Below are 27,519 nucleotides of genomic sequence, written 5' to 3' on the forward strand. Positions count from 1 at the left end.
CCATTCGCGGAGTCGGTGTCAGGAGGCAGGGCCAGCAGGGCTGCGGCCTATGCGCAGCGGCCTATGCGCAGCAAGTAAGCCAGCGAACCTCGGGTCCTCTCACAGAGCTCTGCTATCCCAAGCCATTCCGCGCCCGCGTTCCAGGCCGACGAGGACTGGGCGAAAGGTGAGGGGGCGTGGCGCGGCGCGCGCTCTGGGCCCCGCCCCCACTCCCGCTCCGGGGAGCGGGGTCGCTCTGGGAGCTGCGGGCAGGCGCCGCACAGGCTGCTGGGACAAGGACAGGTTGAATGGCTCCTAGTGTTAGGTAAAGTTGTTGGGTCTTGTCCTGCTTTCTCGTCCCCTGTGTTGTAGGTTCCTATTTTCACGCGTTTGGATATATGCTTTCATAACTTTGTGGCTTTGCAATCTGTGAAGCATAGTAACACGCGATAATTAGATCCCTAAAAAGATGTATATCCTTTATCCTAGTAGTATAGATGAAGACACAGTGTTGCCAAATAGGATATAAAGTAACTTGCCCAGAGCCACTGGACCCAGACCATGTTTGAGACGCCCAGTCTTCTACTCTATTCCCATAGGGCCATAGGCCACAAGAGATAAGGGCCTCTTCGATCCAGGTACTTTTTTAAAAAATCCTTACCCAAGGATATTTTTCCATTTGTCTTCAGATAGAGTGGGAGGGAGGGGGGGAGAGAGAGAGAGACAGACAGACAGACAGACAGACAGACATGATGTGTCTCATGGACTGGTTGCCTTCTGCATGACACCAACCAGGGCCCAGACCGAATCGCAATCAAGTAGTGTCCCTTGACTGGCATTGAACCTATGACTCTTTGGTCCATGGGCCGGTACTCTTAACTGCTGAGCCAAAACGGCCAGGGCTTGAATCCAGCTACTTTTGCCCACTGTTTTCTCTAACCCTTGCCAGTAACCCACATTGCTCTCCACTCTTGTCGTTCTAAAGTCAGTAAATGTGGGTTTTCATAATTCTTAGACTCATTTCCTATCTACAACCAGCTCCTGCATCTGATAACCTTTTAAAACACATTTTTTGAGTGAAAATGATGCTTGCAATGTGCGATTTCTTAGGCTGTGGACTCAGGGTTATTAGACCATCTCTTCTGCTCTCTAAAAATCAGTAAAATAGTAATAATAGTAATTACATTTTAAACTATTTACCTGTTAAGTAAAATTGGCATTTCAGAAAGATGCAAAACTTTCTGTGACTTTGAATAGTCCTGTCCCTGTTTGAGAAGTGTTAAAATAAAAAACAAACGGAGACCAATCTTGAACATTCCCCGAGTAGACAAAACCAGTTTAGTCATGCAAACAAAGCTTAAGCTTATTTTTCTAGACTAACTTGAACACAGTCATTTCTTGCTTATGCCCCTGGAAATCATAAGCAAAATTTGATGTTTCCTAAAGTTGATAGGAGGTAACCACTGAAAATTTTAATAGTATAAGCAGTTACTGTGAAGAATTAATAGTCACTGCTTTCTCACTATATAATCTGCTTTATATCATACCCCTGTGCTTTGGTTTGAGTGCTCCTGGTTTATAAACTCTTTTTTGGTGTGTTCACAATAAACATTTATTAATTACTACTTAGGTGAGTCATTGGTTTTACTTCTGTTATTTCTGAACTTTTGACAAATGTATGGACCCCATCCCCTCTATTATGTAGTATTTATGTCAGTTTCTGTGTGACAGTCTCTATCCCATTGCATCAAAATCACTTAAAAACTTTTTAAAAATACAATTCCTTGAGTCCTACCCCACATCTTTGAATCAGCGTCTTAGGACAAGTTAGGCACCTGCATTTTTTTTTTTTTTTATCCTCACCCAAGGACATTTTTCCATTTTTTGCACAGATAGAGTGGGAGGGAGAGAGAGGAAGAGAGAGAGAGAGAGAAACATCGATGTGAAAGGGACACATCGAGTGGCTGCCACCCGCACGACCAACCAGGGCTGGGGACAAACTGCAACCGAGGTACATGCCCTTAGCGGGAACCGAACCCGGGTCTCTCCGGACCGCAGGCCGATGCTCTAACCGCTGAGCCAAACCGGCCAGGGCAGCACCTGCATTTTTTTAAAAGCTGCTACCTTATTTTGATTTGCAGCCCAACTTGAGAACACTAGCTCTGTACTCATGCTGGAGGCATGAGATAATAACTATATGTATGATTGCCTGCCCTGGCCAGTGAGGTTCAGTTGGTTGGAGCATTGTCCAGTGCACTAAAAGGTCTCAGGTTTGATTCCTAGTACGAGCACATACCCAGGTGGGTTCAATCCCCAATCAAGGTACGTATGGAAGGCAACTGGTCTATGTTTCTCTCTCACATCAATGTTTCTACCCCCCCTTCCTCTTTCTAAAAAAAAGGAAAAAATAAATAAATGTTTGATTGCCTGTTACCAAGGTAATGCTATTGATAAATTTGAATTGTTGATTAATTCAAGACTGGTTTGATATTAACAGCACAGACTGTATAGATGGTAATCAGTTCTTGGGACCTTGTGTCCACTTCTTTGTCAGAAGAATTATTGACAGAATTACTCAGTATAAATTGTGGTGAAATCTGAACTATGAGTTGGACTAAATCCCCTGATTTCAGATGAACTGGTTTTGCAAAAGGAATCTGCTCTTTAGCAAAGGGAAAAGTCAGTGAGACTATTTAAACTTGCTTTCACCTTTACACCTTTCAGTTCAGGGCACAAAATTCCACTGTTCACTTGGATCTGATGATTCAGCAGAAATGAGGAGAGTCCCCACCTACAGGACTAGCAGGCATTGGGAACAACTCCTTTCAATCCAGTGGTAATTACATTTCAGAATCCTTTTGTAAGGACTAACCACATTCTTTATCACTTTTGCTGCTAATTTTATTTTGTATTTTATTTGTTTGGCTTTGTTTATTAATTTCTTTACAGATGGAAAAAGGTCAAAGGAGAAATAGGTTTAATTTTAAAAAAAAAAAAAAAAGGTTAACATAATGCTAACCTGCTTTCCAAAGAGCAGAGCCAGTCATCAAAGAGTTTTCCTGCATTTATTCTATTTGTGGGTTCTGGAACTGAGATTATGAAAGAGTTATTTGGTGACTTTGTCCAATCTGGATGAAGGAATATCCAAGCAACCAGTAAAAGTTGAAAATATTGTGCCTGTGTTAACAGTGGAGTTAGACCTCTGTCCTTGAGTTCAGCTAAGAAAGAATTCAGAGCCAAGAACTCTAATGCAAATTTATTTAGAAAGTCAGAGAGATAGAAGTGAGCCAACTGGGCTACATGGACTTGGGAAACAAGTTACGGAGACAAAAGAAGGACCTTTGGAATGTAGAAGAAAGAAAGCAAAGGTAGCCCTGGCCAGTTTGGCTCAGCGGTTGGAGCGTCGGCCTGCGGTACAGAGAAAGCAAAGGTACACGCCTAAGGGAAGAAAGATGGGGGACGGAAGGAGTGGGTGGATGTCAGGGGCTTGCTGTAGAAGGAGAAGATAGTGCACACCCGGTCCCTTGCCTTGCGGGTTTTTGTTTTGTTTTGTTTTGTTTTTAATTTTATTTTTGTTACAGATGTTTCTCCTTTTTTACCCCATTGACACCCTCCTCCCCATCCCCCCCGCCCCGTCCCCGGCTTTGTTGTCCATGTCCATTGGTTATGCATACATGCATATAAGTTCTGTGGTTTATCTCTTCCCTCCCCCCACCATCCGCTCTTCTGAGGGTTGTCAGTCTGTACCCTACTTCCATGGTTCTGGGTCTACCCTATTCCTCCGACTGTTATGTTCATTATATTCCATAAATAAGTGAGATCATGTGGTATTTGTCTTTTTCTGCTTGGCTTGTTTCACTTAGGATAATACTTTCCAAGTCCCTCCTTGTTGTCTCAAAGGATGAGAGATCTTTCTTTCTTACAGCTGCATAGTACTCCATTGTGTATATGTACCACTGCTTTTTTATCCATGCGTCTACTGATGGACACTTGGGCTGTTTCCAGATCTTAGCTATTGTAAATAGTGTTGCTATGAACATGGGGGTACATATATTCTTTCTGATTGGTGTTTCGGGCTTCTTAGGGTACATTCCTAGAAGTGGGATCACTGGGTCAAATGGAAGTTCAATTTTTAATTTTTTGAGGAAACACCATATTGTTCTCCATAGTGGCTGCACCAGTCTGCATTCCCACCAGCAGTGGACTAGAGTCCCCTTTTCTCCACACCCTCGCCAACACTTGTTGTTTGATGACTTGTTGATGGCGGCCATTCTGACAGGTGTGAGGTGATACCTCATTGTTGTTTTAATTTGCATCTCTCTGACGATGAGTGATGTTAAGCATTTCTTCATATGTCTCTTGGTCATTTGTATGTCCTGTTTGGAGAGGTGTCTCTTTAGCTCCTCTGCCCATTTTTTAATTGGGTTCTTTGTCTTTCTTTTGTTGAGTTGTATGAGTACTCTATATATTTTGGAAATTAACCCCTTATCTGATGTATCATTCAATGATGTTCTCCCATACAGTGGGTTGCCTTTCCATTTTGATGGTTGTTTCTTTTGCTGTTTAGAAGCTTTTTAGTTTGATGTAGTCCCATGTGTTCATTTTTTCCTTCGTTTCTGTTGCCTTAGGTGATGTATCAGTGAATTCTGCTGCGTATGATGTCTGAAATTTGTTGCCTACATTTTCTTCTAGAATTTTTATGGATTCACGGGTCACATTTAAGTCTTTTATCCATTTTGAGTTTATTCTTGTGTATGGTGTACGTTGATGGTCTAGTTTTATTTTTTTGCATGTAGCTGTCCAATTTTCCCAACACCATTTATTTATTTATTTATTTATTTATTTATTTATTTATTTTTAATCCTCAACCGAGGACATTTTTTTTCCATTTTTTGTACAGATAGAGTGGGAGGGAGAGAGAGGAAGGGAGAGAGCGCGAGAAACATCGACGCCAACACCATTTATTAAAGAGGTTGTCTTTATTCCACGGTATGCTCTTGCCTCCTTTGTCAAATATTAATTGAGCGTATTGCCTTGGGTCCATTTCTGGGTTCTCTGTTCTGTTCCACTGGTCTATATGCCTGTTCTTGTGCCAGTACCAGGCTGTTTTGATTACAGTGGCTTTGTAGTATAACCTGATATCTGGTATTGTGATCCCACCTACTTTGTTCTTTTTCAAGATTGCTGTGGCTATTCAGGGTCTTTTTTGGTTCCATATGAACTTTTGAAGTATTTGTTCTAGTTCTGTGAAATATGTCGTTGGTATTTTGATGGGGATTGCATTGAATCTATAGATTGCTTTGGGTAATACGGACATTTTAATGATGTTAATTCTTCCAATCCATGAACAAGGTATGTGGTTCCACTTTTTTATATCTTCCTCAATTTCTTTTTTCAATGTCCTGTAGTTTTCTGCAAATAGGTCCTTTACTTCTTTGGTTAAGTTTATTCCTAGGTATCTTAATTTTTTTGCCGTGATGGTAAATGAGATTGTTTTTTCAGTTTCTCTTTCAGTGAGTTCATCATTGGTGTATAAGAATGCTGTTGATTTCTTGACGTTAATGTTGTATTTTGCTACTTTGTCAAATTCATTTATTACGTCTAGTAGATTTTTGATGGAGGTTTTAGGGTGTTCTATGTATAATATGTCATATGCAAATAATGACAGTTTCACTTCCTCCTTTCCAATTTGGATCCCTTTTATTTTTTTCTTCCTGTCTGATTGCTGTGGCTAAGACTTCCAGTACAATGTTAAATAAGAGTGGCAAAAGTGGGCATCCCTGTCTTGTTCCTGTTCTTAAGGGAAATGCTTTTAATTTCTGCCCATTGAGTATAATGTTGGCTGTAGGTCTTTCATATATGGCCTTTATTATGTTGAGATATGATCCCTCTATTCCCACATTGCTGAGTGTTTTTATCAGAAAAGGATGCTGGATTTTGTCGAATGCTTTTTCAGCATCTATTGATATGATCATGTGGTTTTTATTCTTCATTTTGTTTATGTGGTGTATCACATTTATTGATCTGCGAATATTGTACCAGCCTTGCATCCCTGGGATGAATCTCACTTGGTCATGGTGAATAATTTTTTTGATGTATTGCTGGATCCGATTTGCTAGTATTTTGTTCAGGATTTTGGTGTCTGTGTTCATCAGGGATATTGGCCTGTAGTTTTCTTTCTTTGTAGTGTCTTTTTCTGGTTTTGGAATTAGAATTATGCTGGCCTCATAAAACAAGCTTGGAAGTCTCCCTTCTTCTTGAATTTTTTGAAATAGTTTGAGGAGAATGGGTGTTAGTTCTTTTTTGAATGTTCGGTGAAACTCCCCTGTGAAGCCATCCAGTCCTAGGCTTTTGTTTGCTGGGAGAGTCTTGATTACCTCTTCAATTTCCTTAGTTGTTATTGGTCTGTTCAAGTTTTCTCTCTTCCTAGTCCAGTTTTGGGAGACTGTGTGTTTCTAGAAATTTGTCCATTTTGCTTAGATTGTCCAATTTGTTGCCATATAATTGTTCATAGTAGCTATTAACGATCTTTTGTATTTCTGTGGTGTCAGTTGTTACTTCTCCTCTTTCATTTATGATTTTGTGTATTTGGGTTCTCTCTCTTTGTTTCTTGGTGAGTCTAGCTAAGGGTCCATCAATCTTGTTTATCTTTTCAAAAAACCAGCTCTTTGTTTCATTAATACTTTGAATTGTTTTTTGGTCTGTATGTCATTATTTCTGCTCTGATCTTTACTATTTCCTTCCTTCTAGTTGCTCTGGGGTTTTCTTTTTGTTTGCTTTCTAATTCTTTAAGTTGTGAGGTTAGACAGTCAATTAGAAAAAAAATTATGGAATGTTTCACGAATTTGCCGGTCATCCTTGTGCAGGGGCCATGCTAATCTTCTCTGTATTGTTCCAATTTTAGCATATGTGCTGCTCAAGTGAGCACCCTTGAGGGTTTTTATCTGTTTTCTAAAGGCAAGAATTTCAGGGGAGGTCTTAGGAGGATCTCAATAGAATATTCATCAATTTTCCAGGTGTGTCGTCTCAGATCTCTACTGATTGGTCAGCACCAGGGCAGAGGGTATTAGTCATCACAGCTGGTCCTGATGTCAGCCATGGCATCACCCCACCTGGCATTGCTGCTTTTCTAGGCCTGGAGCTGAAACACAACTGAGGTCTAGATGTTATCTCTGGTTTGACCAAAACTCTGTCTCTGTGGTCAGCAGACCCGAGGCTTTATACTTAAGATTATTTGATGTTGATCAGAACCTCATTGTCTTGAGGACTTAGTGCTTAAGGGAGAGGCTGTGCAAGAGCTTGTATGGGAGTCTATAACACTCTTCTGCATTCCCTTATTCCTCCTCTCAAGCTGTCTAAACCACATGACTAGGGATATTATAGGGGAGGAAAGTCACTTTGGGCATAAGGTACTACTAGCCTGTAATACTTATTTTCCCAGTTCTGCCCAACACTATGCACCCAGGACTTTTGGCCCTGATGACATTTCCTACCTGGCCTATAGTTCCTTCTCTGTTCCTGCCTAACTGCCTACTCTATCACCCAGAGAAAACATTCTCTAAAGATTTAAAGCAGAGAGCTTCACCCTCGCCAGTTTGGCTCAGCGGTTAGAGCTCTGGTTAGAACGCCGGCCGGCAGACCAATGAGTCTTGGGTTCAATTCCAGTCAAGGGCTTGTACCTCAGTTGCAGTTTGTCCCCAGCCCTGGTCAGGGTCCTTCAGGAGGCAGCCAGTCAATGTGTCTCTCTCACATCAATGTTTCTCTCTCTCTCTCCCCCCTTCCCTCCCGCTCTATCTGAAGATAAATGGAAAAAAAATATCCTCAAGTGAGGATTTAAAAAAATTTTTTAAACAGAGAGCTTCTACAGGTGGTAACTACTTAGGCCCCAAAAGTATGATGGTACATCTTAATTTCAGTAAACAAAGGACACTAAAAGTCCTTGTGATTATTTAAAAGCATAACATTAGCTAAGCCTGTGAAAAATAGTCTCACAAACATTTAATCAAAATGTAAATTGTTTGGTTATCAAATGAAGAAATGAATGAGAGGTTTTGTGATGCATTATACAATGGCTGAAATAAAAGAGAAAGTAAAAAGGAAATATCTTAAATACAAACAGAAACGAAGCAACAATAAGAAAACAGGAAATTTGTGTAGAAAGCTACTATTTTTTTTTCTTTATTGTTCTCAGAGAGAGAGGGAGAGAGAGATAGAAAAATCAATAAGAGTGAACATTGATTGGCCACCTCCTGCATGCCCCCCACTGGGGATCGGGCCTACAACCTGGGCATGTGTCCTGATCAGGAATCGAACCAGCAACCTCTTAGTGAATGGGTCGATAATCAACCACTGAGCCACACCGATCGGGTAGAATGCTACTTTTATTATTATTTTTTATTTATTTTGGTACGTGCGTTCCCGCGACTCTCTGGTCTGCAGGCCAACGCTCCAACCGCTGAACCAAACCGGCTAGGGCTAGAATGCTACTTTTTTTTTTTTTTATCCTCACCCGAGGACATTTTTCTGTTTTTTGTTCAGATAGAGTAGGAGGGAGAGAGAGGGAGAGAGAGAGAAACATTGACATGAAAGGGACACATCGAATGGCTGCCACCCGCTCGACCAACCAGGGCCGGGGACAAACTGCAACCAAGGTACGTGCCCTTAGCGGGAACCGAACCCGGGTCTCTCTGGACCTCAGGCCGACACTCTAACCGCTGAGCCAGACCAGCCAGGGCTAGAACGCTACTTTTAAAACCAACATTGAAAATGGTACATCAGGAAATGTGCTGTGTGAAATATATCAGCATAAATATAATAAATAATATAATAAGATGGTTCTCTGAATGAAACAGGTTAATTTGATTTTGTTTACTTCTCAACAAATTTATGGTCTGCAAAGTACCAAAGCTCAGAGATAGGCTTGAAGCAAAACCATGAAAAGCAACTTTATTATCAAACCATCAGAGACAGATTTAAGTTTTATTACCAGTGGACAGGCACTGGGAGTTTTTCCCAGTTACTGTCTCTCCTAAAGAAAAGCTGGGTTTCTGCCCTTGCCTTGGGCCATCAAGCCCTTACCTTGCTCTGTAGTAATGCCAGGGAGACCCAGAACTGGGGTGGGGAGCGCCGTGGGGGCAGGAATCCAAGTAACACTGTTTCCCTGCTTTAGCTTTGTTGTCATTGATTGTGGGGTTGTTTTTTTGTTTGGTTTTTTTTTTTAAAGCAATTTAGGATAGTTTGACATCAGCAATCATTAAATCGCTGAAAGGATGTTTACTTTGTGTAAACTGCACTAAGAAATGGTGCCAACTCTATGTCATGCTATGAGGGCATATGAGATTTATATGACCGAACTCCACACTTAGGGGTGGCCCATGGGGCGGGGGTGGAGAGGACAGCAGCTATCGCCGATGAAACATAGTACCAGTATTTAAATGTTTCCGTTTTCATTTGTTTCTTCTGCTTTGCCAGTACCTTCATTACAGACCCTTCCTTTAGCTTTTTAAATTGTACCTTATTGTTTTGTTTTGCCTTTTTGTTGTTGTTAATCCTCAGTCAAGGATATTTTTCTTTCTTTTTTTTTTTTTATCCTCACCCGAGGACATTTTTTCGTTTTTTGTTCAGATAGAGTGGGAGGGAAGGAGGGAGGGAGGGAGGGAGGGAGAGAGAGAGAGAGAGAGAGGGAGGGAGGGGGAGAGAGAGAGAGAGAGAGAGGGAGAGAGAGAGGGAGAGAGAGAGAGAGAAACAGAGAGAGAAACATTGACGTGAAAGGGACACGTCGAGTGGCTGCCACCCGCACGACCAACCAGGGCTGGGGACAAACTGCAACTGAGGTACGCACCCTTAGCGGGAACCGAACCCGGGTCTCTCTGGACCGCAGGCCAACGCTCTAACTGCTGAGCCAAACCAGCCAGGGCCAAGGATATTTTTCCATTGATTTTCAGATAGAGTGGAAGGGAGGGAGGGGAAGAGAGAAGAAGAGAGAGAAACATCGATGTGAGAGAGAGACACCTTGATTGGTTGCCTCCCGCACGACCCTGACCAGGGCCAGGAATGGACCCTGCAACCCAAGTACATGCCCTTGACAGGGAATCTTTTGGTCCAAGGGCCTACACTCTAACTGCTAAGCCAAACCAGCCAGGGTTTTGCTTTTAATCTCTTCTCTATGTCAGCCCTAGGGAAGATTCTTTGAAGGATTCCCAGGGTAAGGAGTTGAACTGGGGTGTAACCCCATGTGAGGGACATCTTCGTGGTTCAAGTCCTTAAACTGCTTTCTGCATCATAATGTTTAAAATACTCTTTGGAGTTTAGCTGTGATTTATTATTTTATTCACGTTTTTATATATATACTTGTGACATTTTTCAGACACGTTAATAAGAAAAGAGATTGATACACACCCATGTCCCCAGCCCCTAGCTAAGAAGTAACATTACAAATACAGTGGATCTCCCTGTGTATCCCTCCCCCTTCCATCTCCTTCCCTGTGCCGTAGAAGTAACCACCGTCTTGGATTTGGTGTTTATAATTCTCTCATCCATTCTGTAGGTGAATACAGAGACAGGAATAATTGCTGCCATTTTTGTAGTCAATTTACCAAAATATCTATTGTCTAAGCACCATTTATAGTATAGTTTATTCTTATCCTAGTGATCTATAATGTCATATATCAAATTTCCATGTACATGTGGTCTGTTTCTGAACTCTGTTCCTTTCCTATCCCAATACCAATTCAACACTACTTTAATTTCTACATTTGTTTGTTTGTTTGTTTGTTTGTTTTTAGAGAGAGAGGAAGGGAGAGAGAGAAACATTGATGTGACAGAAAAGCAACCTGGATCAGCTGCCTCCTGCAGGCCCTCTACTGGGGATCGAGCCTGAAACCCAGGCAGGTGCCCTGACCAAAATTGAACCAGGACCTCTCAGTCCATGGTATGATGCTCAATCCACTGAGCCACACTGGTGGGGCAATTTCTGGATTTTTAAAATAAATTTTTATGTTGGTAGGACAAGTCCTTCTACTTTGTTCTTTGATAGCATCTTGTCTATTGTTAGTTTCCTATTGCTGCTGTAACAAATTACCACAAACTTAATGGCTTAAAACAATATACATTTGTTATCTCACTATTAGTTCTATAGTTCAAAAGTCTGAAATAGATCTCCCTGGGATAATATCAAGGTATTGACAGGACTGCAGTGTTTTCTGGAGGTTTTAGGAAAGAATCAGTACTTGTTCCTTCCAGCTCTAGAGGCTTCCCACATTCTTGGCTCCATCTTAGTTCAAAGTGAGCAGCTTTGGGCTAAGCCCTTCTCATGCAGCTGCCCCTCTGGTTCTCTCACCCACTCATAAGGACATTGGTTACAGCGAGCCTATCCCGATAATCCAGGATAATCTCCCCATCTCACAGTCAACTAATTTTCCTTTGCATTGTAAGCGCACATACAGGTTCTGGGGATTAGAATGTCAACATTTTTAAGGGGCCATTTTTCTGTCTTCTAGATCTCTTCTTGGCCTTTTTCTCTTTCATACATATTATGCAATCAGCTTATCAAGTTCCCTGAAATTCACTGAGATTTTGATTGAAATTACATTGAATTTTAGACTAATTTAGAAAGAACTATAAATTATTGAGTCTGTCTTGCCATAAGCATGATATATCTCTTCATTTATTTTATTCTTCCTTAATGTCTTTCAATGAAAGTATTTTATTATGTTTATTCCTAGGTACCTTACTTTTTTATTTTTTTCCATTTTCTAGTTTGGGGGAGGCAATATATTAGAATGCAGTTAATTTTCATATATTGGTCTTAAGTCTAACTATTACTACTTTATTATTATTCATCATAATAATTTGCTTATAGATTCTCTTGGGTTTCTTTATAGATAATCATATCAAAAGTTAAAGTTTGTTTCTTCTTTTCCCATTCTTATATCTTTTTTTTTTTTTTAATCTTCACCCAAGGACATTTTTCCTTTTCTTATTCAGATAGAGTGGGGGAGAGAGAGAGAGAGAGAGAGAGAGAGAGAGAGAAACATTGACGTGAAAGGGACACATCGAGTGCTTGCCACCCACATGACCCAACCAAGGCCAGGGACAAACTGCAACAGAGGTATGTGCCCTTAGCAGGAACCAAATCCAGGTCTCTCTGGACCACAGGCCAATGCTCTAACCGCTGAGCCAAACCAGCCAGGGCTGTTCTTATATCTTTTATATTTCTTTTTCTTGTCTTGTTGTACTGGCTAAGCCCTCTAGTACAATATAGTTAAGAGTACTGATAAGTAGCATTATTGTTTTATTTAATCAGTCAATGTAGTGAATTAAGTTGATATACTTTCTCATTAAATGATTCATATTTCTTGTGATAAATCCAACTTAGTAATGATGATTTTCTTTTCATATATTACTTAACTCATTTTGCTATTATTTTTACTTAGACTTTCTGCATTTGTGTTTAAGAGTGAGAATCAACCATTATTTTCCTTTCTTGAACTACCCTTATCTATCAAGGTTATACTTTCTTTCAAAAATAATTGAAACAGTTTGTATAAAATATGTATGTATAAATATGTCTGTATAAAAAAGACAGAGTATGTTTCTTCTCCTTGAATGTTTGGGAGAATTTCCCTGAAAAATAGATCAGTGTCAGTGCTTTTAGAAAGAGTCTTTGATAATTTAATTCTTCTTAAATAATTGGTCTGCTTCATTTTTCTATCTTTTTTTTGGGGGGGGGCTTAATTCTGGTAAATTTTATTGTCCTAGAAAATTATGCATTTCATCCACATATCCATTCAATGTACATTTGTTCCAGAGCATCCAACAATCAGTTCTAAAATCTCTGTTGTAATCATAGTTATGTTCCAGTCTTATTTTTTCTTTATGTTCATGTGTGTGTTTGTTGCTTTTGTCCTTGCTCAATCTTGATGGAGCTTTGTTTATCTTATCAGTCTTTTCAAAGAATCAATTTTGGACCCAAGACTTCCTGGAGAAATGGCCAGTTCCAGATCTAAGCCAGGAAATGTACAAGATAAGTTTGGGACATCATTAATGTCAGATTACAAAGAAACTATCAGAAACTACTGGGGTAACGTAAAGAGGAATCAAGAGTCAACTTGAAAAGGCTACCAACTGGCCAAGGAAGAGATAGTTTGAGTTTCAGGAATGATAACTGCAATAGGGAGAAACCATCAAATGTATTACATCCATGAGTTCATGATATTTTTATTATCTTGAGAACTGATATTTATTTATTTATTACTGGTTTTTAATCCTCACATGAGGATATTTTTCCATTGATTTTCAGATAGAGTGGGAGGGAGAGAGAGAGAGAAATATCCATATGAGAGAGACACATCAATTGGTTGCCTCCCCCATGACCTCAACTAGGGCCGGGCATCCAATCGCAACCAAAGTATGTACCCTTGATCGGAATCGAACCTGAGTCTCTTTGGTTTGTGGGCTGACACTCTAACCCCCGAGCCAAACCAGCAGGGCTGATTTTTTTTTTTTTTTTAATTTTTAATTTTTTAGAAAGAGAGAACAGGAGAGAGAGATAGAAACATCCATGTGAGAGAGAGAAATTGGCTGCCTCCTGCACGCCCCCCACTGGAGATCAAGCCCACAAACTGGGCCTTTGCCCTGACCAGGATCAGATTTTGCAGGGAGAGGGATTTTCCCCCCTAGTTTAAATACTTTGTTGCTCATGTTCTCTAAAGATGGTAGAAACACTTTGAAATCTGCCCACATTCTATCAACTTTATTGGAGAGGCACCTGGGAAATAAAGGTGATGGTTTTGACTCATGTCTTTCCCTCATGACTTGAGGGAAATATAGGAGTCAGAATATAGGTTCTACATGCCTTTACCCTCCAGCCCAGTGGTCCTCCAAGTGTGACCTCAGGCCAGGAGCATCAGCATCACCATCACCTGGGAACTCATTAGAAAATGCATATTCTCAGACTCTACCCCAGACCTTCTGAATCAAAATTTCTGGGCATGAGGGTCCAGGGGTCTGATGCTCAAGCCCTTCAGGGACTCCGTGTCAAGCCCACATCTGAGAACCCCTGCTCTGCTCTGACCACCTGGAATTTCCCTTAGGAGTGCTACTTTGGATTTCTGTTTGTCTACCAGCTGCATTGAAGACTCCACAGTGGTCTTTGAAGGTTTGACTGATAAATTACCCCTGTTCTTCAGCATGTGTTAGGAGGACTGGACCAGGAGCCTGAGTTTTTGTCTGTTTTCACCACTAATCAGTCCTGGAGTATTCGCTTACCATGAAAATAGAATTTAACGATTTTCTTTCACTACTTTATATGACAGGAAGATAAAATGAAATAACGGATAACAAATGGCTTGAAAACAATAACATGTGACATAAAATGCAATGTGACGCCAATATAAAATGTTGTCCCTGTAGCTCTCTTAACTCAGCCAGGTTTCCCTCTGCACTGTGCTGTCTATCACAGTGTGAGTGGGTTGCATGGCTGTGCCCTCCAGTCAGTTCCTTGGACTGCTCGACTCTAAGATAGGAAATCACAAGAAGTTTGGAGCTTGTGGATATAGATGATGCAGTAGATCCTGGGAGCATGACTAATAAAAACCAGCTTTCGTGAGACCTGAATCTTAGGAAATCAAATGTTTTTGGTGTTTTTTCCCCCACTGTAAAAGAGATAGCTGATATTAGAAATCAAGGGAAGGAGGGGAAAAGCCATCCAGTTTTTGCATGAGAATCGTCCTGCTTGTGGTTTTTGGGTTAGTGATACTCAGTTTGTCCACAGGGTGTCAGTAGCAAACCTGTAGAATCAGTCTCCACTGGGGCTTTTTTCTGTCTGTACGAAATGAAAAAGAGCCTTCTTACATTCAGCACCTGAGCATTTCTGGGAGAAGTTTTATTTCACTTAAATTATGAAGATTATTTCCTATTTGAGAAAAGAAGGAGGACATGTTTAGGTTCACGAATCAGGATCCCGTGCTTGCTCATTTAGTGCTCCAAGAGAAATGACTAGCCGGCAGAGCAGAAATCGGCCCTAAGCAAAGGCCTGGGCCAGAGTTACACTTCTGTATATCACTCTCTCTTTGAAGAGAAATAGCTGGACTTTTTAAAAAGATGAAATCACAAGTTATCAGTTCAACTGAGAGGCTTGGTAACTTGTTCACTATTCCTTGTGAGTTCAGCCTTGAACTTTGACCTCATCCATTGCCACTCAAAGTTTACACTTGACATCTCCCACCGAGACATCAAGAGTCTTGGTGGTGGATGGGTTTGCACAGAGCTCTCCAAGCAAAAACAGTTGTGGGACCTTTTGTTCCCAAGGCCAGTCATGGACGAGCTCACTTCTAGCATCGTCACAGGAGAGAAGCAGAACACAAGAAGCTTTCTAGGAAATGAAAGTCTCTTTGGGGATTTCTTTCAATGTAGATTATGTAACTTCGATGGAGAGGGACAGCATTTCTCCTCCTCATGTAAAAGGATTTAGACATGGAAATCACAAAATTCACGAGAATAGATTTAAAACTATTCGGAACTTTAATTTCCAGTGTTTTTCTTGGCTTCCTGTCAGATATACATAGAGACATATATTCAGCTGATTCCTAATGACTTACTCAGGCTTTGTCCCGTAGGATGTGACATTTCCTCTGCCGACTTTTCCTGCCTCCTTTCCCACTCATGGGACTGTTACTTTCTCTGACAAAGAGTTACAAGTTCTTTTGTTAACAAGATCAGTAGGTCTATATATAAATTTTTAAATATCTATACCTGCCTCCGCAATTATCTTATTAAGAATGTCTTAAGAATAATTCTCTCATTTTATTGCAAAAGACACTATTGTACTATCATGGCTAGGAAGGAAACAGCTAATTACCAAGATGAATCATTTAACAAGATGGAAAAAAACGTTCCTTGGGTGTAAAAATATCTGGTGATTGACATGTTACCAAATTTCCACAAAATAGAGTTCTATGTAATTTAGACTTTGACTTCTTTTCCTCCTAGATCACAAGAGCCTTCCTGATTAGGATTAGTGTCGGGGGAATATTTTCCATTCTGAAATGAGAAATAGAGGCGTCTGGAGGGCAGTTAAAAGATCAGGATGCTTGCTGAAGATGTGACTCCTGCAATTCTCTTCCCACCTGTCAGTGACTGCCTGTCAACCTGCCCTTTCCTCTGGCACAGTCTTAGGCTTTTACTCTGCACGCAGTGGAGTCCGGGAAGACTGAGCAGAGGAGTGTCGTGATCCACGCAGGCTTTAACTTGGTCTCTCTGGTTGCTCTCATTAGATGAGAATGAAGAAAACAGTAGAAACTGCAGGGAGGTGTGCGGAGGCCAGGCGAGAGGCCCCCTATTATTTCTCTCTCCGACCTCATTTTCTGCTGCCTTTCTCTGGTCCCTGGGCTCCAGCCAACTGTTCTCCTTGCTTGAACCCACCCAGCAACCTTCCACATGCGCTGACTGAGCCATTTTCTCTGGCTGGGACACTCTTCCCCAGGCATCCAAATGGCCTCCTCTCTTGCCTTCTTCAGACATCACCTTCTTGTTGAGGCCTTCCTTGACCATACTGATTAAAATTGTCCCTCATTCAAAGCCAGGTCCTTCCTCTCCCTTCCCTGTCTTTATTTGTCCTCTGCATTGATCACCTGACATACTAGATATTTGACTGTGGTTGTCTGTCTTTCCATTCATCCAAAGTGGGTGCTCCCTGAGGAAGGGCTGGGCTTATTCACTGCTGTATCCGACACCTACCCTGTATCTGGCATGTCCCATGGATGTCTGAAGTGAGCCCTCCTGGCTCTGCTGTTTCCTGGCAGTGGGATTCAGGGCATCTCACTGGCCAGTGCCCCCATCCCAGAGGGCTGGGTGAGCACAACATGTCAAGCAGGGTGTAGAAACAATTGTCACCTCAACGGTACATTCATGCTGGGCCCTTCCTGAAGTTTAGTCTCACCTGTCAAGTGCCCTCCAATGCAAGAGGGGGCAGAGCAACCTTCATAAACCAGCACATACTTCTGGTGACTGTTTTGCTTATGGTCCAGGTCCTGGCCAGCTCCAAAGGTGGATCAGTTGCTGGGTCTTCAAGAGCCTCATGACTTTCTAGAGCCCCCCTGTTCCCAGGAAGCCTCCATACCCCCAGCCCACCTGTGCATGGCATCATGAGCCAGCACCTGGTAGCCACTGGAAACTGTCCCTTCCAGTCTGCCTGCTGTGCCCTTCAGAGTCCCTGCTTCGACCTTGTTTGTTTTTCTCCGAGACAATTGTGTAGTGTCAAATAAAGGGGGAAAACTAGCATTTGCAAGTTGGTTAAAATGGCAGCTATTTCTACACTCTTCAAGAAGGGCAGGCTTCTGTTCTTATTTTTATCGCAATTACTCATTCTCACCAACCTCATTAAGCTCGCTTCTTTCAAGCATGAATACCTGGTTGAATATGTATAACCTCTCATTATCGACTCACCTCTGTTCATGTACAAGTGATTGCCACTCACTGCTCTCCTACCCGCTCCTTTTGTAAATAAGCTACATTTTGTTTTCTCAAGATAGAAAGTAATGTGATATCTTGCTGTTTCCACAGTTTCCTTGTTTTGTTGGCTTGCAAGTCAGTGAGACTTAAACAAATGTCCTGTGTTCCCAGATCTGTGGTGCACAGCTCTTAGTTGAGAAAGGGGGCTGCGGTGAATGCCACCCTTGCCCCAGGGGCTCCTGACCTGCCTGCACCAGGCACTGGTTCGAATGCCTCCTCGCGGCCCCCTACCCCGCCTCAGTTTCCCCGCTTCTTAGTGAGGCCATAATAGCCTTATTCTTTAGAGATATTGTGACTATGACTTTGAAAAGGAACGTTTTCCCCCCAGACCATTCCCCATCGTCATCATTATGAAAGCAGAGATGGGATGGAAAATAGATTTTGAGACTTTCAAAATTATTCTTTGCTGGTCTTCAGAGGCAAAATTCAGATCAGAAAGCTTATCAATTATGCTTTTGTTTCTGCTCAAACACTCATGACTGCTCATTCAAAGGCCCCTTGTTCTCATCTTAAAACATTGTTGACAGTGTCTCAGCTGAATGGCAACAAGTCCTGGGGTTTGGTATTTGGATGGTACATTTATTCCCCTGGGAAAGAAGGAGCAGTTTGAGAGGGGGCAGGGCTGGGGGGCAGAACGCCACTTATTGGGAGAAGTATTTGATTTTCTGAGGATAATGACTGAGAATCCCTAGTCCTTGTTCTATTGCTGAAAATAATTATGGTTGTTTTTGTTTCTGGAACATTTGAGAAGAAAAAAGGAAAATAAATGTGCAGCCTGGAGGATTTGGTTTTGAAACGCAAGCACAGGAATCATGAGTCAAGCTCGGGCAAGGTGTCATTTTATTTGTGAAGAGCAGCAATGTGATTCCTGGATTTGACTTTGTCCTCTTGGTGTTTAATCCGGATTCCTGGGCAGTTGGTCAGCCCAGCACATGTCCACTGAGCACGTGGCCGGCGTTGGCACACCACCTGGTGACTCTGCCCGGGGGAGGGGCTTCAGCTGCCAGGCCAGGCTGCTTTTCAAGGCAGAATTGGGCTCGTCACTCAAACACGTAGTAATACATCATGGACAGCGTGGTGATTGGGGGGTGGGGGAGAGGCGGGATAAATGATAACTGTCGGAGACTTGACTTGGGGTGGTGAACACGTACAGGGTACAGATGATGTGTTGGAGAATTGTGCCCCTGAAACCTGTATAATTTTGTTAACCCAGTGTCACCCCCAATAAATGCAATAAAAAGGGTAAAAAAAGAAATACAAATTCCTGTTTGGGAGGGGAAGGCACACAGAAGTGTCATTGTTAGTGACATAATGTATAATTTACTTTTAATCTCTTACGATAGGAGTTACAAAGCTGAGTTTACTTTCTAGAAAATTCTGGCTTATTTTCTAGAAGATCACATGTTATCCCTGCAGAGGGATATTCTTTCCAAATGAGTATGCTTTCCAGCAAGAGTTTTGGAGTCACAGAGACAGAGATCGAGAGGTGATGATGGGCAATGGCAATTGTCAAGTTCAAGGAGGAAAAGAAAGTCTGGTGCGGTTGGGCGACTACTTTTTCTCTGCTCCTAAACGAGTCGATCCTGACAGTCGAGTGGAAGTCAGCAGTTTCTCTGCAGCAAGCAAAGGAAGTGGTGCTGAGTCAAGGGAGCCTTGCCCTTCAGATCCACTACCAACCAAAGAAATGCAGGGGGGATTCTAATGCGCCCCGTTTTTCCGACAGGAAAGCCAAGCTGTTATTAGGATCCCAGCAGTCACAGTTGGGGTGAATGGCAGGCCCGCAGTATGTTTGTGTGCTCAGAGGACAGGCTGTGGGGTGTGGCACGTATCCCGGAATTCTGTAAAACAATCCGGATAATGATTGTTGCCCAAAACGTACATGTGCCGCTAGAGAAGAGATTAGTGACGCAGACACTGGGTCTGTTTCGGAAATGTTCTCAAACCAGACAGTTAGCACAGTGAGCCATTTGAAACACAGCTACGTGTTTGGAGGGAAACCCATACCCTTTTATTAGGAACACGAAACAAACTCTGCGCCGCAGTACCACGGCGGGCGCGTTTAATTGCTGGGAATTAATAAATCACAGTTGCAAAAGTGAAGTTCTTGGCAGGGTTCTTTATTCAGCTGTTTTCCCCCGGCCTCACTGCATTCCAGATTTACGGTCTGCATTATGTCTGGAGCCGGCAGTCTCCTTGCTCTCCTCTGCGGCTGTTGCGCGGCGGCCCTGGGAGTCCTCAGCGGGGAGCGCGGCGTGGCTGAGGATCAGGACACGGACTATTACGTGGCTGCGGTGTATGAGCACCAGCTGATCTCCAGTCCCAACCCTGAAGCTCTCACCAGCCGCAAGCAGGCCTTGGAGCTGATGACCCAGAACCTCAACATCTATGAGCAGCAAGTCATGACTGCAGCCCAAAAGGCAAGACCTGGTCCTGGGGCAGAGCCCCCGCTTGTCTTACAAAACAGGGGAAGTGACTCCTCAGCCCCTGGGCAGGGCTCCTGCAGCTCGGGTGGGGAAGCTGAGCTGAAGCACGCAGTTGGTGAGAGGGCGCTGCTCCCAGGGGCCCGGCAGCATCCACGGCCGGCCGAGCTCGTGAGAGATGCAGAATGTGGGCGCCGCCCAGACCTGATGAGTCAGCCTCCACTGTACCCTGAGGGATGCTTTTCACAAGCCTGAGAAGCAGGCCTGGGTCCCTGGCCCTCAAATGTGGCCGTGTGGAGGAATCGCGCCTTCAGTTGGAAACAAATGTTGGTGCCTGATTCGGATGGGCTGTGGGCTGGGCAGTGGGATTTCTTAGGCTTCCCGGTGGATTTGACGTGTAGAACGTGTGAAAACCCCGGGCGCGGCGCTGGCCGCTGTTCCTGAGGCATTGGGAGTAGAACTGAAATAGGCACCCACACAGTGCCGTTGCTGCCTTCTGATCATTCGGGGCTCGTTTCTGGTCCTAGTGCCGGCCGGTGAGCAGTCTTGGGAACTCAGTCCAGACAGAACTGAACCCGAGGAACAAAGGGAGGTTGGTGCCAGGCTTTGTGAAGGCTTCCTGCTTGTCCAGCTCCTGCCAGGAAGGGCGGGGCCGAGGGAAACGTCGGGGCGGATACTGCCCTGATGGGAAACCCATAACCAAAGACGATGTGGGCTTTGACCCTGGTGTGGGGCAAGCAAGCCCAGCTGCCGGAGGAAGCCCTGCTCTGCCTCCTCACAGGCTAAACGTCCCTGTGTCTGGGAACGGAGGGGGCAGAGCCAGTCATGCCAACAGGTCCTGCCCCAAACAGTCCCTGTCTCTGGTCAGGGTGGACAGGATTGTCTGGATAGTCACTACCTGTGGCCATGTAGAAAAATTCTAGGCTACATGAACACACACACACACACACACACACACACACACACAGTAATGTTGGAAGGGAGCTTAAAGACCTGGTGCAACTTCTTCTGATGGGTGACACTCCTCTCTTCTCTCCCCACCTGACATCCGGTTTCTCCTGGAACATCTTCAGTGGCCCAGAAACTTCTAAGACAAATTGATGCGAAGCATGTGCCAGACTTTCATAACAAGTTTGTTTTAAGGGTAGAGGTTCCTGAACAAGCTGATTGAAATCTTTCTTTCTTGGTAGAGGTATTTATAGGGAAGAAAAGGAGTCCAGCTTCAAGATAGTAAGGAGTTCTTGATCTCATTGAGTTTATCAGAAAATTGCTCAAGTCATTTATCGGGAGTGTTACCTCCTTCCTAGAATGTTCCTAGAAAGGACTGGTAATCGCATCAGACCCAGAAGTTCTGCCCCAGCTCAGGTTCGGTTCCTCTCCTCATCCCGGGCAGGTATGGATTCAGGAAATCAATCCAATTTTAATATTAATCTAACAGTTATACATAACTTAAATGTCATTTTCTATTAAAAAAAAATTCATTGCTCTCAAAGTTTTGAGTTTACTGACGGAAATTGTCCAAGTATAATTTTCAAAACATTAAAAAGGTGAGTCATACAAATATGGAATAAACATGTGTCAAAGCTTGTACCAAGCTCATCAATTTACGAAGGAGCCTGTAAGGTAGTGAAGCTTGTCCCACTGAGAAGAGTGTGTGCCAGTCAGTCGAATGCGTGTGGAAGTGAATTTGCCAGTAGACACAACACTGGCTAATGTCCTGTGGGGCGATGGAATTGCGATCTTCCACGTAATGTTTTATTGACGAGGAAAGTCAAACAGGGGTATGTTCACTAGATAAATAGTCTTTAAGTGAGGTTAGTTAGTACCCTAGGATATCTTGGAAAGGCGCACATTCTTCATCTTGCTTTATTTCCAAATTTACGAAAATCGAACTTTCCTTTACATTAATCTCCTACTCTGCTGCGGGAGTGTACATTGGTATGATCTTTCTGGAAAGCCATTTAGCAATGGATATTAAGAACATACAACTTCTCATACCCTTGACCCAGTACTTTCACTTAGAAGATTTATTCCAAAGAAGTAATCAGAGGTCCAATCAAAGATTTGTGTACAACACTCATTCACTGTATTTTTCTAAATTTTATTTTAGAGAAGGAGGAAGAGAGAGAGGGAAACATGGATGTGAGAGAGAAGCATGGATTGGTTGCCTTCCACATGTGCCCCAACTGGCCATTGAACCCGCAACCTGGGTATGTACCCTGACCAGGGATCGAACCTACCACCTCTTGGTGTATGGGACGGCCCTCCGACCAGCTAAGTCACACCAGCCAGGGCACAGGTGATATTTTTGAAGGTATCTTTGTAGTCTTGATGTTTTATGTAGTGAGAAAGTCAAGATGGAAAACCATATATTTATTATCTCAATTAGAGAGAATGAAAATAGCCAAGATATTAACAATGAGTATCTTTATGTCGCAGGATTATGATTTCTTACTCTATAGTTTCTATTTTCTTAGTTTCCTACAGTTCAACTTTGAAGCTTTTATACCCAGAAAAAAATTATAATGAAAGTCTTCCATGCATTCCAGAAATCAGTGACTCATATTGCCCGTTATTTTAGATTATTCATGCCTTCTCTGCCTTCCTCCTCCCCTTTCGCTGTTGGGCCATGTCCCAGGCTTGGCCCTTGAAGCCGTGGGGGTGAGAACAGCAGAAGCGAGAGGCCCTAGTGCTGAGAGCTGCAGGCTGCCCTGTTTGCTTGGATTTTCTTGCTGCAGACACCACGGGGAGCCCAGGTACCTGCAGGTGTGGGCAAGGGCCTTGCAGTGTTCAGGATTCTGCAGGGAGCCTCCAAATTCCCGGCTGGAGAATGGCAAGTTAGAGCAGGTCCTTGTTCCTATGCTGAAATCAACACGCTTGACTTATACTCACGTCTAGTGAGTCCCAGCCTTGGCTGCACGTTAGAAGTACCTGGAAACATTTACACAAACACTACTGCCAGGACCCCACCCACAATCAATCAAAGAAGACCGTTATTGGTGGGCCCCAGCGTCACCCTTACACGGGAGTGTTTTTTCAGAAGTTCCCCATCTGATTTCAGTGCACAGTGAAGGACAGAAACCACTGGGCTGGAGAAACCACATCTGCTAATGAGCCCAGAACTCAAGGCCTTTGTCACTGGCCCCATCGCCCACTGTACCACCACCAGTTCCAAACCCCTGAAGGTTGGCTGGGCAAACTCCTGCTCCCTTCAGTCCTCCTTCCCTGTACGTGCCCCCAGCTACACAGTTGTTCCCAGAGGACTTTATCTTTGTTCCCTCAGAATAGGCCACGTGAGATGGCTTTCCCAAGACCAAGGTCCCTCACGAGAGTTCAGCCACCGGTTTTTACCCTCTGGTTCCTGGTACCCAGCGACCGCTTCATGGCTGCCAGATGAACAAAGAGAGAAGGAATAAATGAGTGAAGCGGTGTTTCCCGTTCCCTGATAACATACTGTACTTCGATGTGTCTGACTCACAGGGCGTACAGATTATAGTGTTCCCAGAAGACGGCATTCATGGGTTCAACTTCACAAGAGCATCCATTTACCCGTTTTTGGACTTCATGCCATCTCCCCGGCTGGTCAGGTGGAACCCGTGCCTGGAGCCCCAGCGATTCAGTGACACGGAGGTGAGTGAGCGTCCCAGCCGTCCTGCTCAGTGGGCCGAAGCCGTCCAGAGATGAACCAGCCAGGCGCCCAAAGCCAACACGTGTTAGATGAAGACAGAAAGAACACTAGGATCCCAGCAGCGCAATTCATCCATGGGCCACACATTCCTCCTGTTAAAGGATGTCTGATGTCACGAGTCATTTACCCATCTATGGGTTGTTCTATTTATCACACAAGTAATACATGAATATACATTGCTTCATTTGCTTAGAAAGCAAAGAAAAATATGAAAGCCCACCTGCACCACCTCCCAGACCTCATCCTCCTTCCTTTCGAGAGACACCGCCATCAACAGTTTGATGCACGTCCATCTCTGTCATTATTTTCTACGCATTTTGAAATTGACACCTTCTTTTTCTAACCTGCTATATTCTTATCCTTTTTTTAACTCTTGCTATTATAAAGTGTCTCAATGAATATCTTTGTACACATATTTTTGTGACCACGTCTAAGTTTTTCTGTAAGGTGAGAGTCCTAGAAATGGGATTTCTCAGCAGAAGGGTTGGCACAGTTTAAATTATTCTCAAGAGTCCCAAATTTCCCCTTTAAACACTTCTGATTTTCCTTGCCACGCCAGTCATTGTGTGTGAGTGCCTGTTTTCCCGGCCTCTTCGTCAACATAAGGTAGAATACTCTTTTGAATTGCTGCCCATCTTACGAAGGTGAAAAATACCCTTATTTTAATTTGCATTTTATTCGTACTAATAAGGTTGAGCATCTTCTCAAATGTTTGCTGGTCAATTGTATTTGTTCTTCTATGAGTTCTTTCTATCCTTTGGACCTTTTCAGTAGTGGTTGCTTTTTGTTGGTTTATGATAGCTATTTATATATATAATGGTCACAGTGCAGGTCGTTTTCTATTTTAAAATTATAAGCCAAAGGCAGGATTTTAAAAATCCATTTATTTATACAATTTCCCCCCGCCCCCAGGTCCTCCAGCGCCTGAGTTGCATGGCCATTCAGGGAGACATGTTCCTGGTGGCCAACCTCGGGACGAAGCAGCCCTGTGGCGGTGACCCCGGGTGTCCCAGGGACGGCCGATACCAGTTTAACACAGATGTCGTGTTCAGCAACAACGGGACCCTCGTAGACCGCTACCGCAAACACAACCTCTACTTTGAGGCAGCGTTTGACACCCCTCTCCAAGCGGATCACATTGTCTTTGACACCCCCTTTGCCGGCAAGTTTGGTGTCTTCACCTGCTTTGATATATTGTTCTTTGACCCAGCCGTCGCCCTCCTCAGAGACTCGGAGGTGAAGCACGTCGTGTTTCCGGCTGCCTGGATGAACCAGCTCCCACTCCTGGCCGCCATTCAGATCCAGAGGGCCTTCGCCATGGCCTTTGGGGTCAACCTTCTGGCCGCTAACGTCCACCAGCCGTCTCTGGGGATGACCGGGAGTGGTGTACACACGCCTCTGAAGTCCGTCTGGCACCATGACATGGAAAACTTCACAGGTCACCTTATAATTAGCCAGGTAGCCAAAAATCCACAGGGTCTCAGTACCAAGAATACCACAGGTAAAATGGACCCAACCCATAGTCAATTTTTAAAACTCTTGGCCGGTGATGCATACTGCGAGAAGGATTCTCAGGAGGTCCACTGTGACGGAGCCCCCCGATGGAACATGAACGCCCCCCCTACGTTTCACTCTGAGATGATGTATGACAGGTTCACCCTGGTCCCGGTGTGGGACCGGGAAGGCCATCTCCGAGTCTGTGCAAACGGCCTCTGCTGCTATTTGCGCTACCAGAGGCCTGCTGTGTCTGACGAGCTGTATGCCCTGGGGGTCTTCGACGGCCTGCACACCGTGCACGGCACTTACTACGTTCAAGTCTGTGCCCTGGTCAAGTGTGGGGGTCTTGGCTTTGACACCTGTGGGCAGGAGGTCACAGAGGCCACGGGGATGTTCGAATTTCACCTGTGGGGTAACTTCAGTACTTCCTATATCTTTCCTCTGTTTCTGACCTCAGGGATGACCCTGGAAACCCCTGACCAGCTTGGCTGGGAGAATGGCCACTATTTCCTGAGGAAGAGGGGACTGTCCTCTGGCCTGGTGACGGCAGCCCTGTATGGGCGGGTGTATGAGAGAGACTATGGACCGTGAGGGTGGGGCTCTGGCTACTGCGCGTGTGTGCGTGTGTGTGCGTGTGTGCATGTGTGTGCGTGTGCGTGTGTGCGTGTGTGTGTGCGCATGTGTTCCTGGTCCTTGTTGTTGACACCCAGGACATACAAGTATTTCCGAGGCCTCAAACATTTTCTAAGGGAAGAAAGAAACTCTCCAAGCAAAAGCTGCATTAGGAATGGCTGCCCTAAGGCCCTCTTTCCATTCTGATCGACCAGAATTCTATCCAGATGAGACGGTAGCACCAGCCCTGGCTGGTGCGGCCCAGTTTGTTGGAACATCATCCCGTGCACCGGAAGGTCTCGGGTTCAGTTCCTGGTGAGGGCACACACCCAGGTTGCAGGTTCGATCCCCAGTAAATGGTGTGCAGGAGGCAGCCGATCGATGTTTCTCTCTCTCATGGGTATTTCTTTCTCTCTCCCTCCCCCTTCCTCTCGCTCTAAAATGAATAAAAAGCTAAAAGGTAACACCAGAGCCACCAGCAAACACCAGAAATGTGGGTCTTGAAGCAGCTCCTACCAACAGAAGGGAGTTGCGCTCACATCTGCCCTTCTGTGGTAAACAGAACGTGTCGGGGCAGGACTCGGTAACTGGGAGAAAGTGCGGTGCCCCAGAGAGGGGGCTGGGCAGCTGCTGAAGACAGGGCAGCAGGAGGAAGGTGTGAGTAATAGGATTCCTTCTGCGCAGCTGTGTCTCCGCCAGGGTTCCAGGGCCTTCATAAATCACGCGGGCGTCAGGCAGAGCCTCGCCGGGGGTGCCGGCGGAACGATGCTGCTAGAATTCAGTCTCCGCCGCCCCGGCTGCCATTTGCAGAGAGGCGCTGGGCCTCTGCAGAGCAGTTGCCAGAACTGCTGTGGAGGTTGGTCGGCTTTAGTCATTCATTTAGTCGATCACTCAACAGGTGTTTTTGGAGCGCCCACCAGGTACAGAGCAAGCACCCCCGCCTGTTAGTTCCAGATGGAAATCATCGGATTCAGTGTGGGAAGACATTGTCAGGCCGCTCGCTTCGGTGTTATTTGTGCCTGACGTTTATTTCCAAGTCATTTTGACTCTGTGCCTAGTAACTGTTTCCAATCATTTTTAAAGTGGAAGGCGGATCCTTTTTAAAGAGGATGGATAATTAGCTGCCTGTGGTTTGCCTCTTCAATGTTGCAGCACTTTAGTTCCATCCCCCTTTTTAAATTAGGGTTTTAAAAACAGTATGTGCAGATACATGATTATACGAAGTAAAGAGTGAAGTTTCTTCCTCACGCCCCGCAGCGTCCAGGCCTTTCCCTGGCTGTCAGGCAGGACAGTAAAGAGCGGAGGTCCCAGAGTTAGAGCGGCCAGGCTGACTGTCTCGGCTTCACGGCTGACTCTTCACAACGCAGACCTCGGGCTCATAGAATGTCCTGAAGAGTCCGCGTGGGAAGAAGCGAAGTCCCTGCTGACTCACTGCTGGCCCACACAGGCCCGGAGTGAGTCACGTCTTCGGGGAATAAGCAGGAACAACTCCGATTCCTAAGGAAGCCCTGGGAAATCCCCCTGGGGCAGGAGAGGGACCTCTCCCACCAGATGACAGAGCTGGCCTGCCCTCTCTGGGCAGACCCTGCCCCATCAGGGAGCTGGCAGGGGCTCCGGATGTGGCTGGCTCACCCCCACTGAGCTTCCCTGCCCCAAACCCCAGGGAACAGAAATTATCTTAAAAATGCATACTGTTGCTTCGCACCAAGATGATTCAAATCAGCCTGAGAAAGAGACGGAGAAGCTAGTCCTAAATGCAGTCGGGGGAACCACTTCACCCAATAAACACTGGTGAATCACCGCCCCCTGATC

At 44.4% G+C, this 27,519-nt stretch overlaps 1 protein-coding gene and 1 non-coding gene across 2 annotated transcripts; one reads left to right on the forward strand and one right to left on the reverse strand.

The window, feature by feature from the left end:
- Positions 1 to 80: 80 nt before the first annotated feature.
- Positions 81 to 25,693, forward strand: BTD (biotinidase). Its single transcript, XM_036267079.1, has 4 exons — positions 81 to 166; positions 19,646 to 19,907; positions 23,391 to 23,540; positions 24,511 to 25,693. Exons 2-4 carry the CDS (start codon positions 19,662 to 19,664, stop codon positions 25,684 to 25,686), a joined length of 1,572 nt encoding a protein of 523 aa, XP_036122972.1. The 5' UTR covers positions 81 to 166; positions 19,646 to 19,661; the 3' UTR covers positions 25,687 to 25,693.
- Positions 6,801 to 6,907, reverse strand: LOC118633686. The gene has a single exon (XR_004960231.1). It is a non-coding gene; the product is annotated as a U6 spliceosomal RNA (small nuclear RNA).
- Positions 25,694 to 27,519: the final 1,826 nt, after the last annotated feature.

The sequence above is a fragment of the Molossus molossus genome, unplaced genomic scaffold, assembly GCF_014108415.1.
Source record: "Molossus molossus isolate mMolMol1 unplaced genomic scaffold, mMolMol1.p scaffold_m16_p_18, whole genome shotgun sequence".
NCBI classification, from domain to species: Eukaryota; Metazoa; Chordata; class Mammalia; order Chiroptera; family Molossidae; genus Molossus; species Molossus molossus.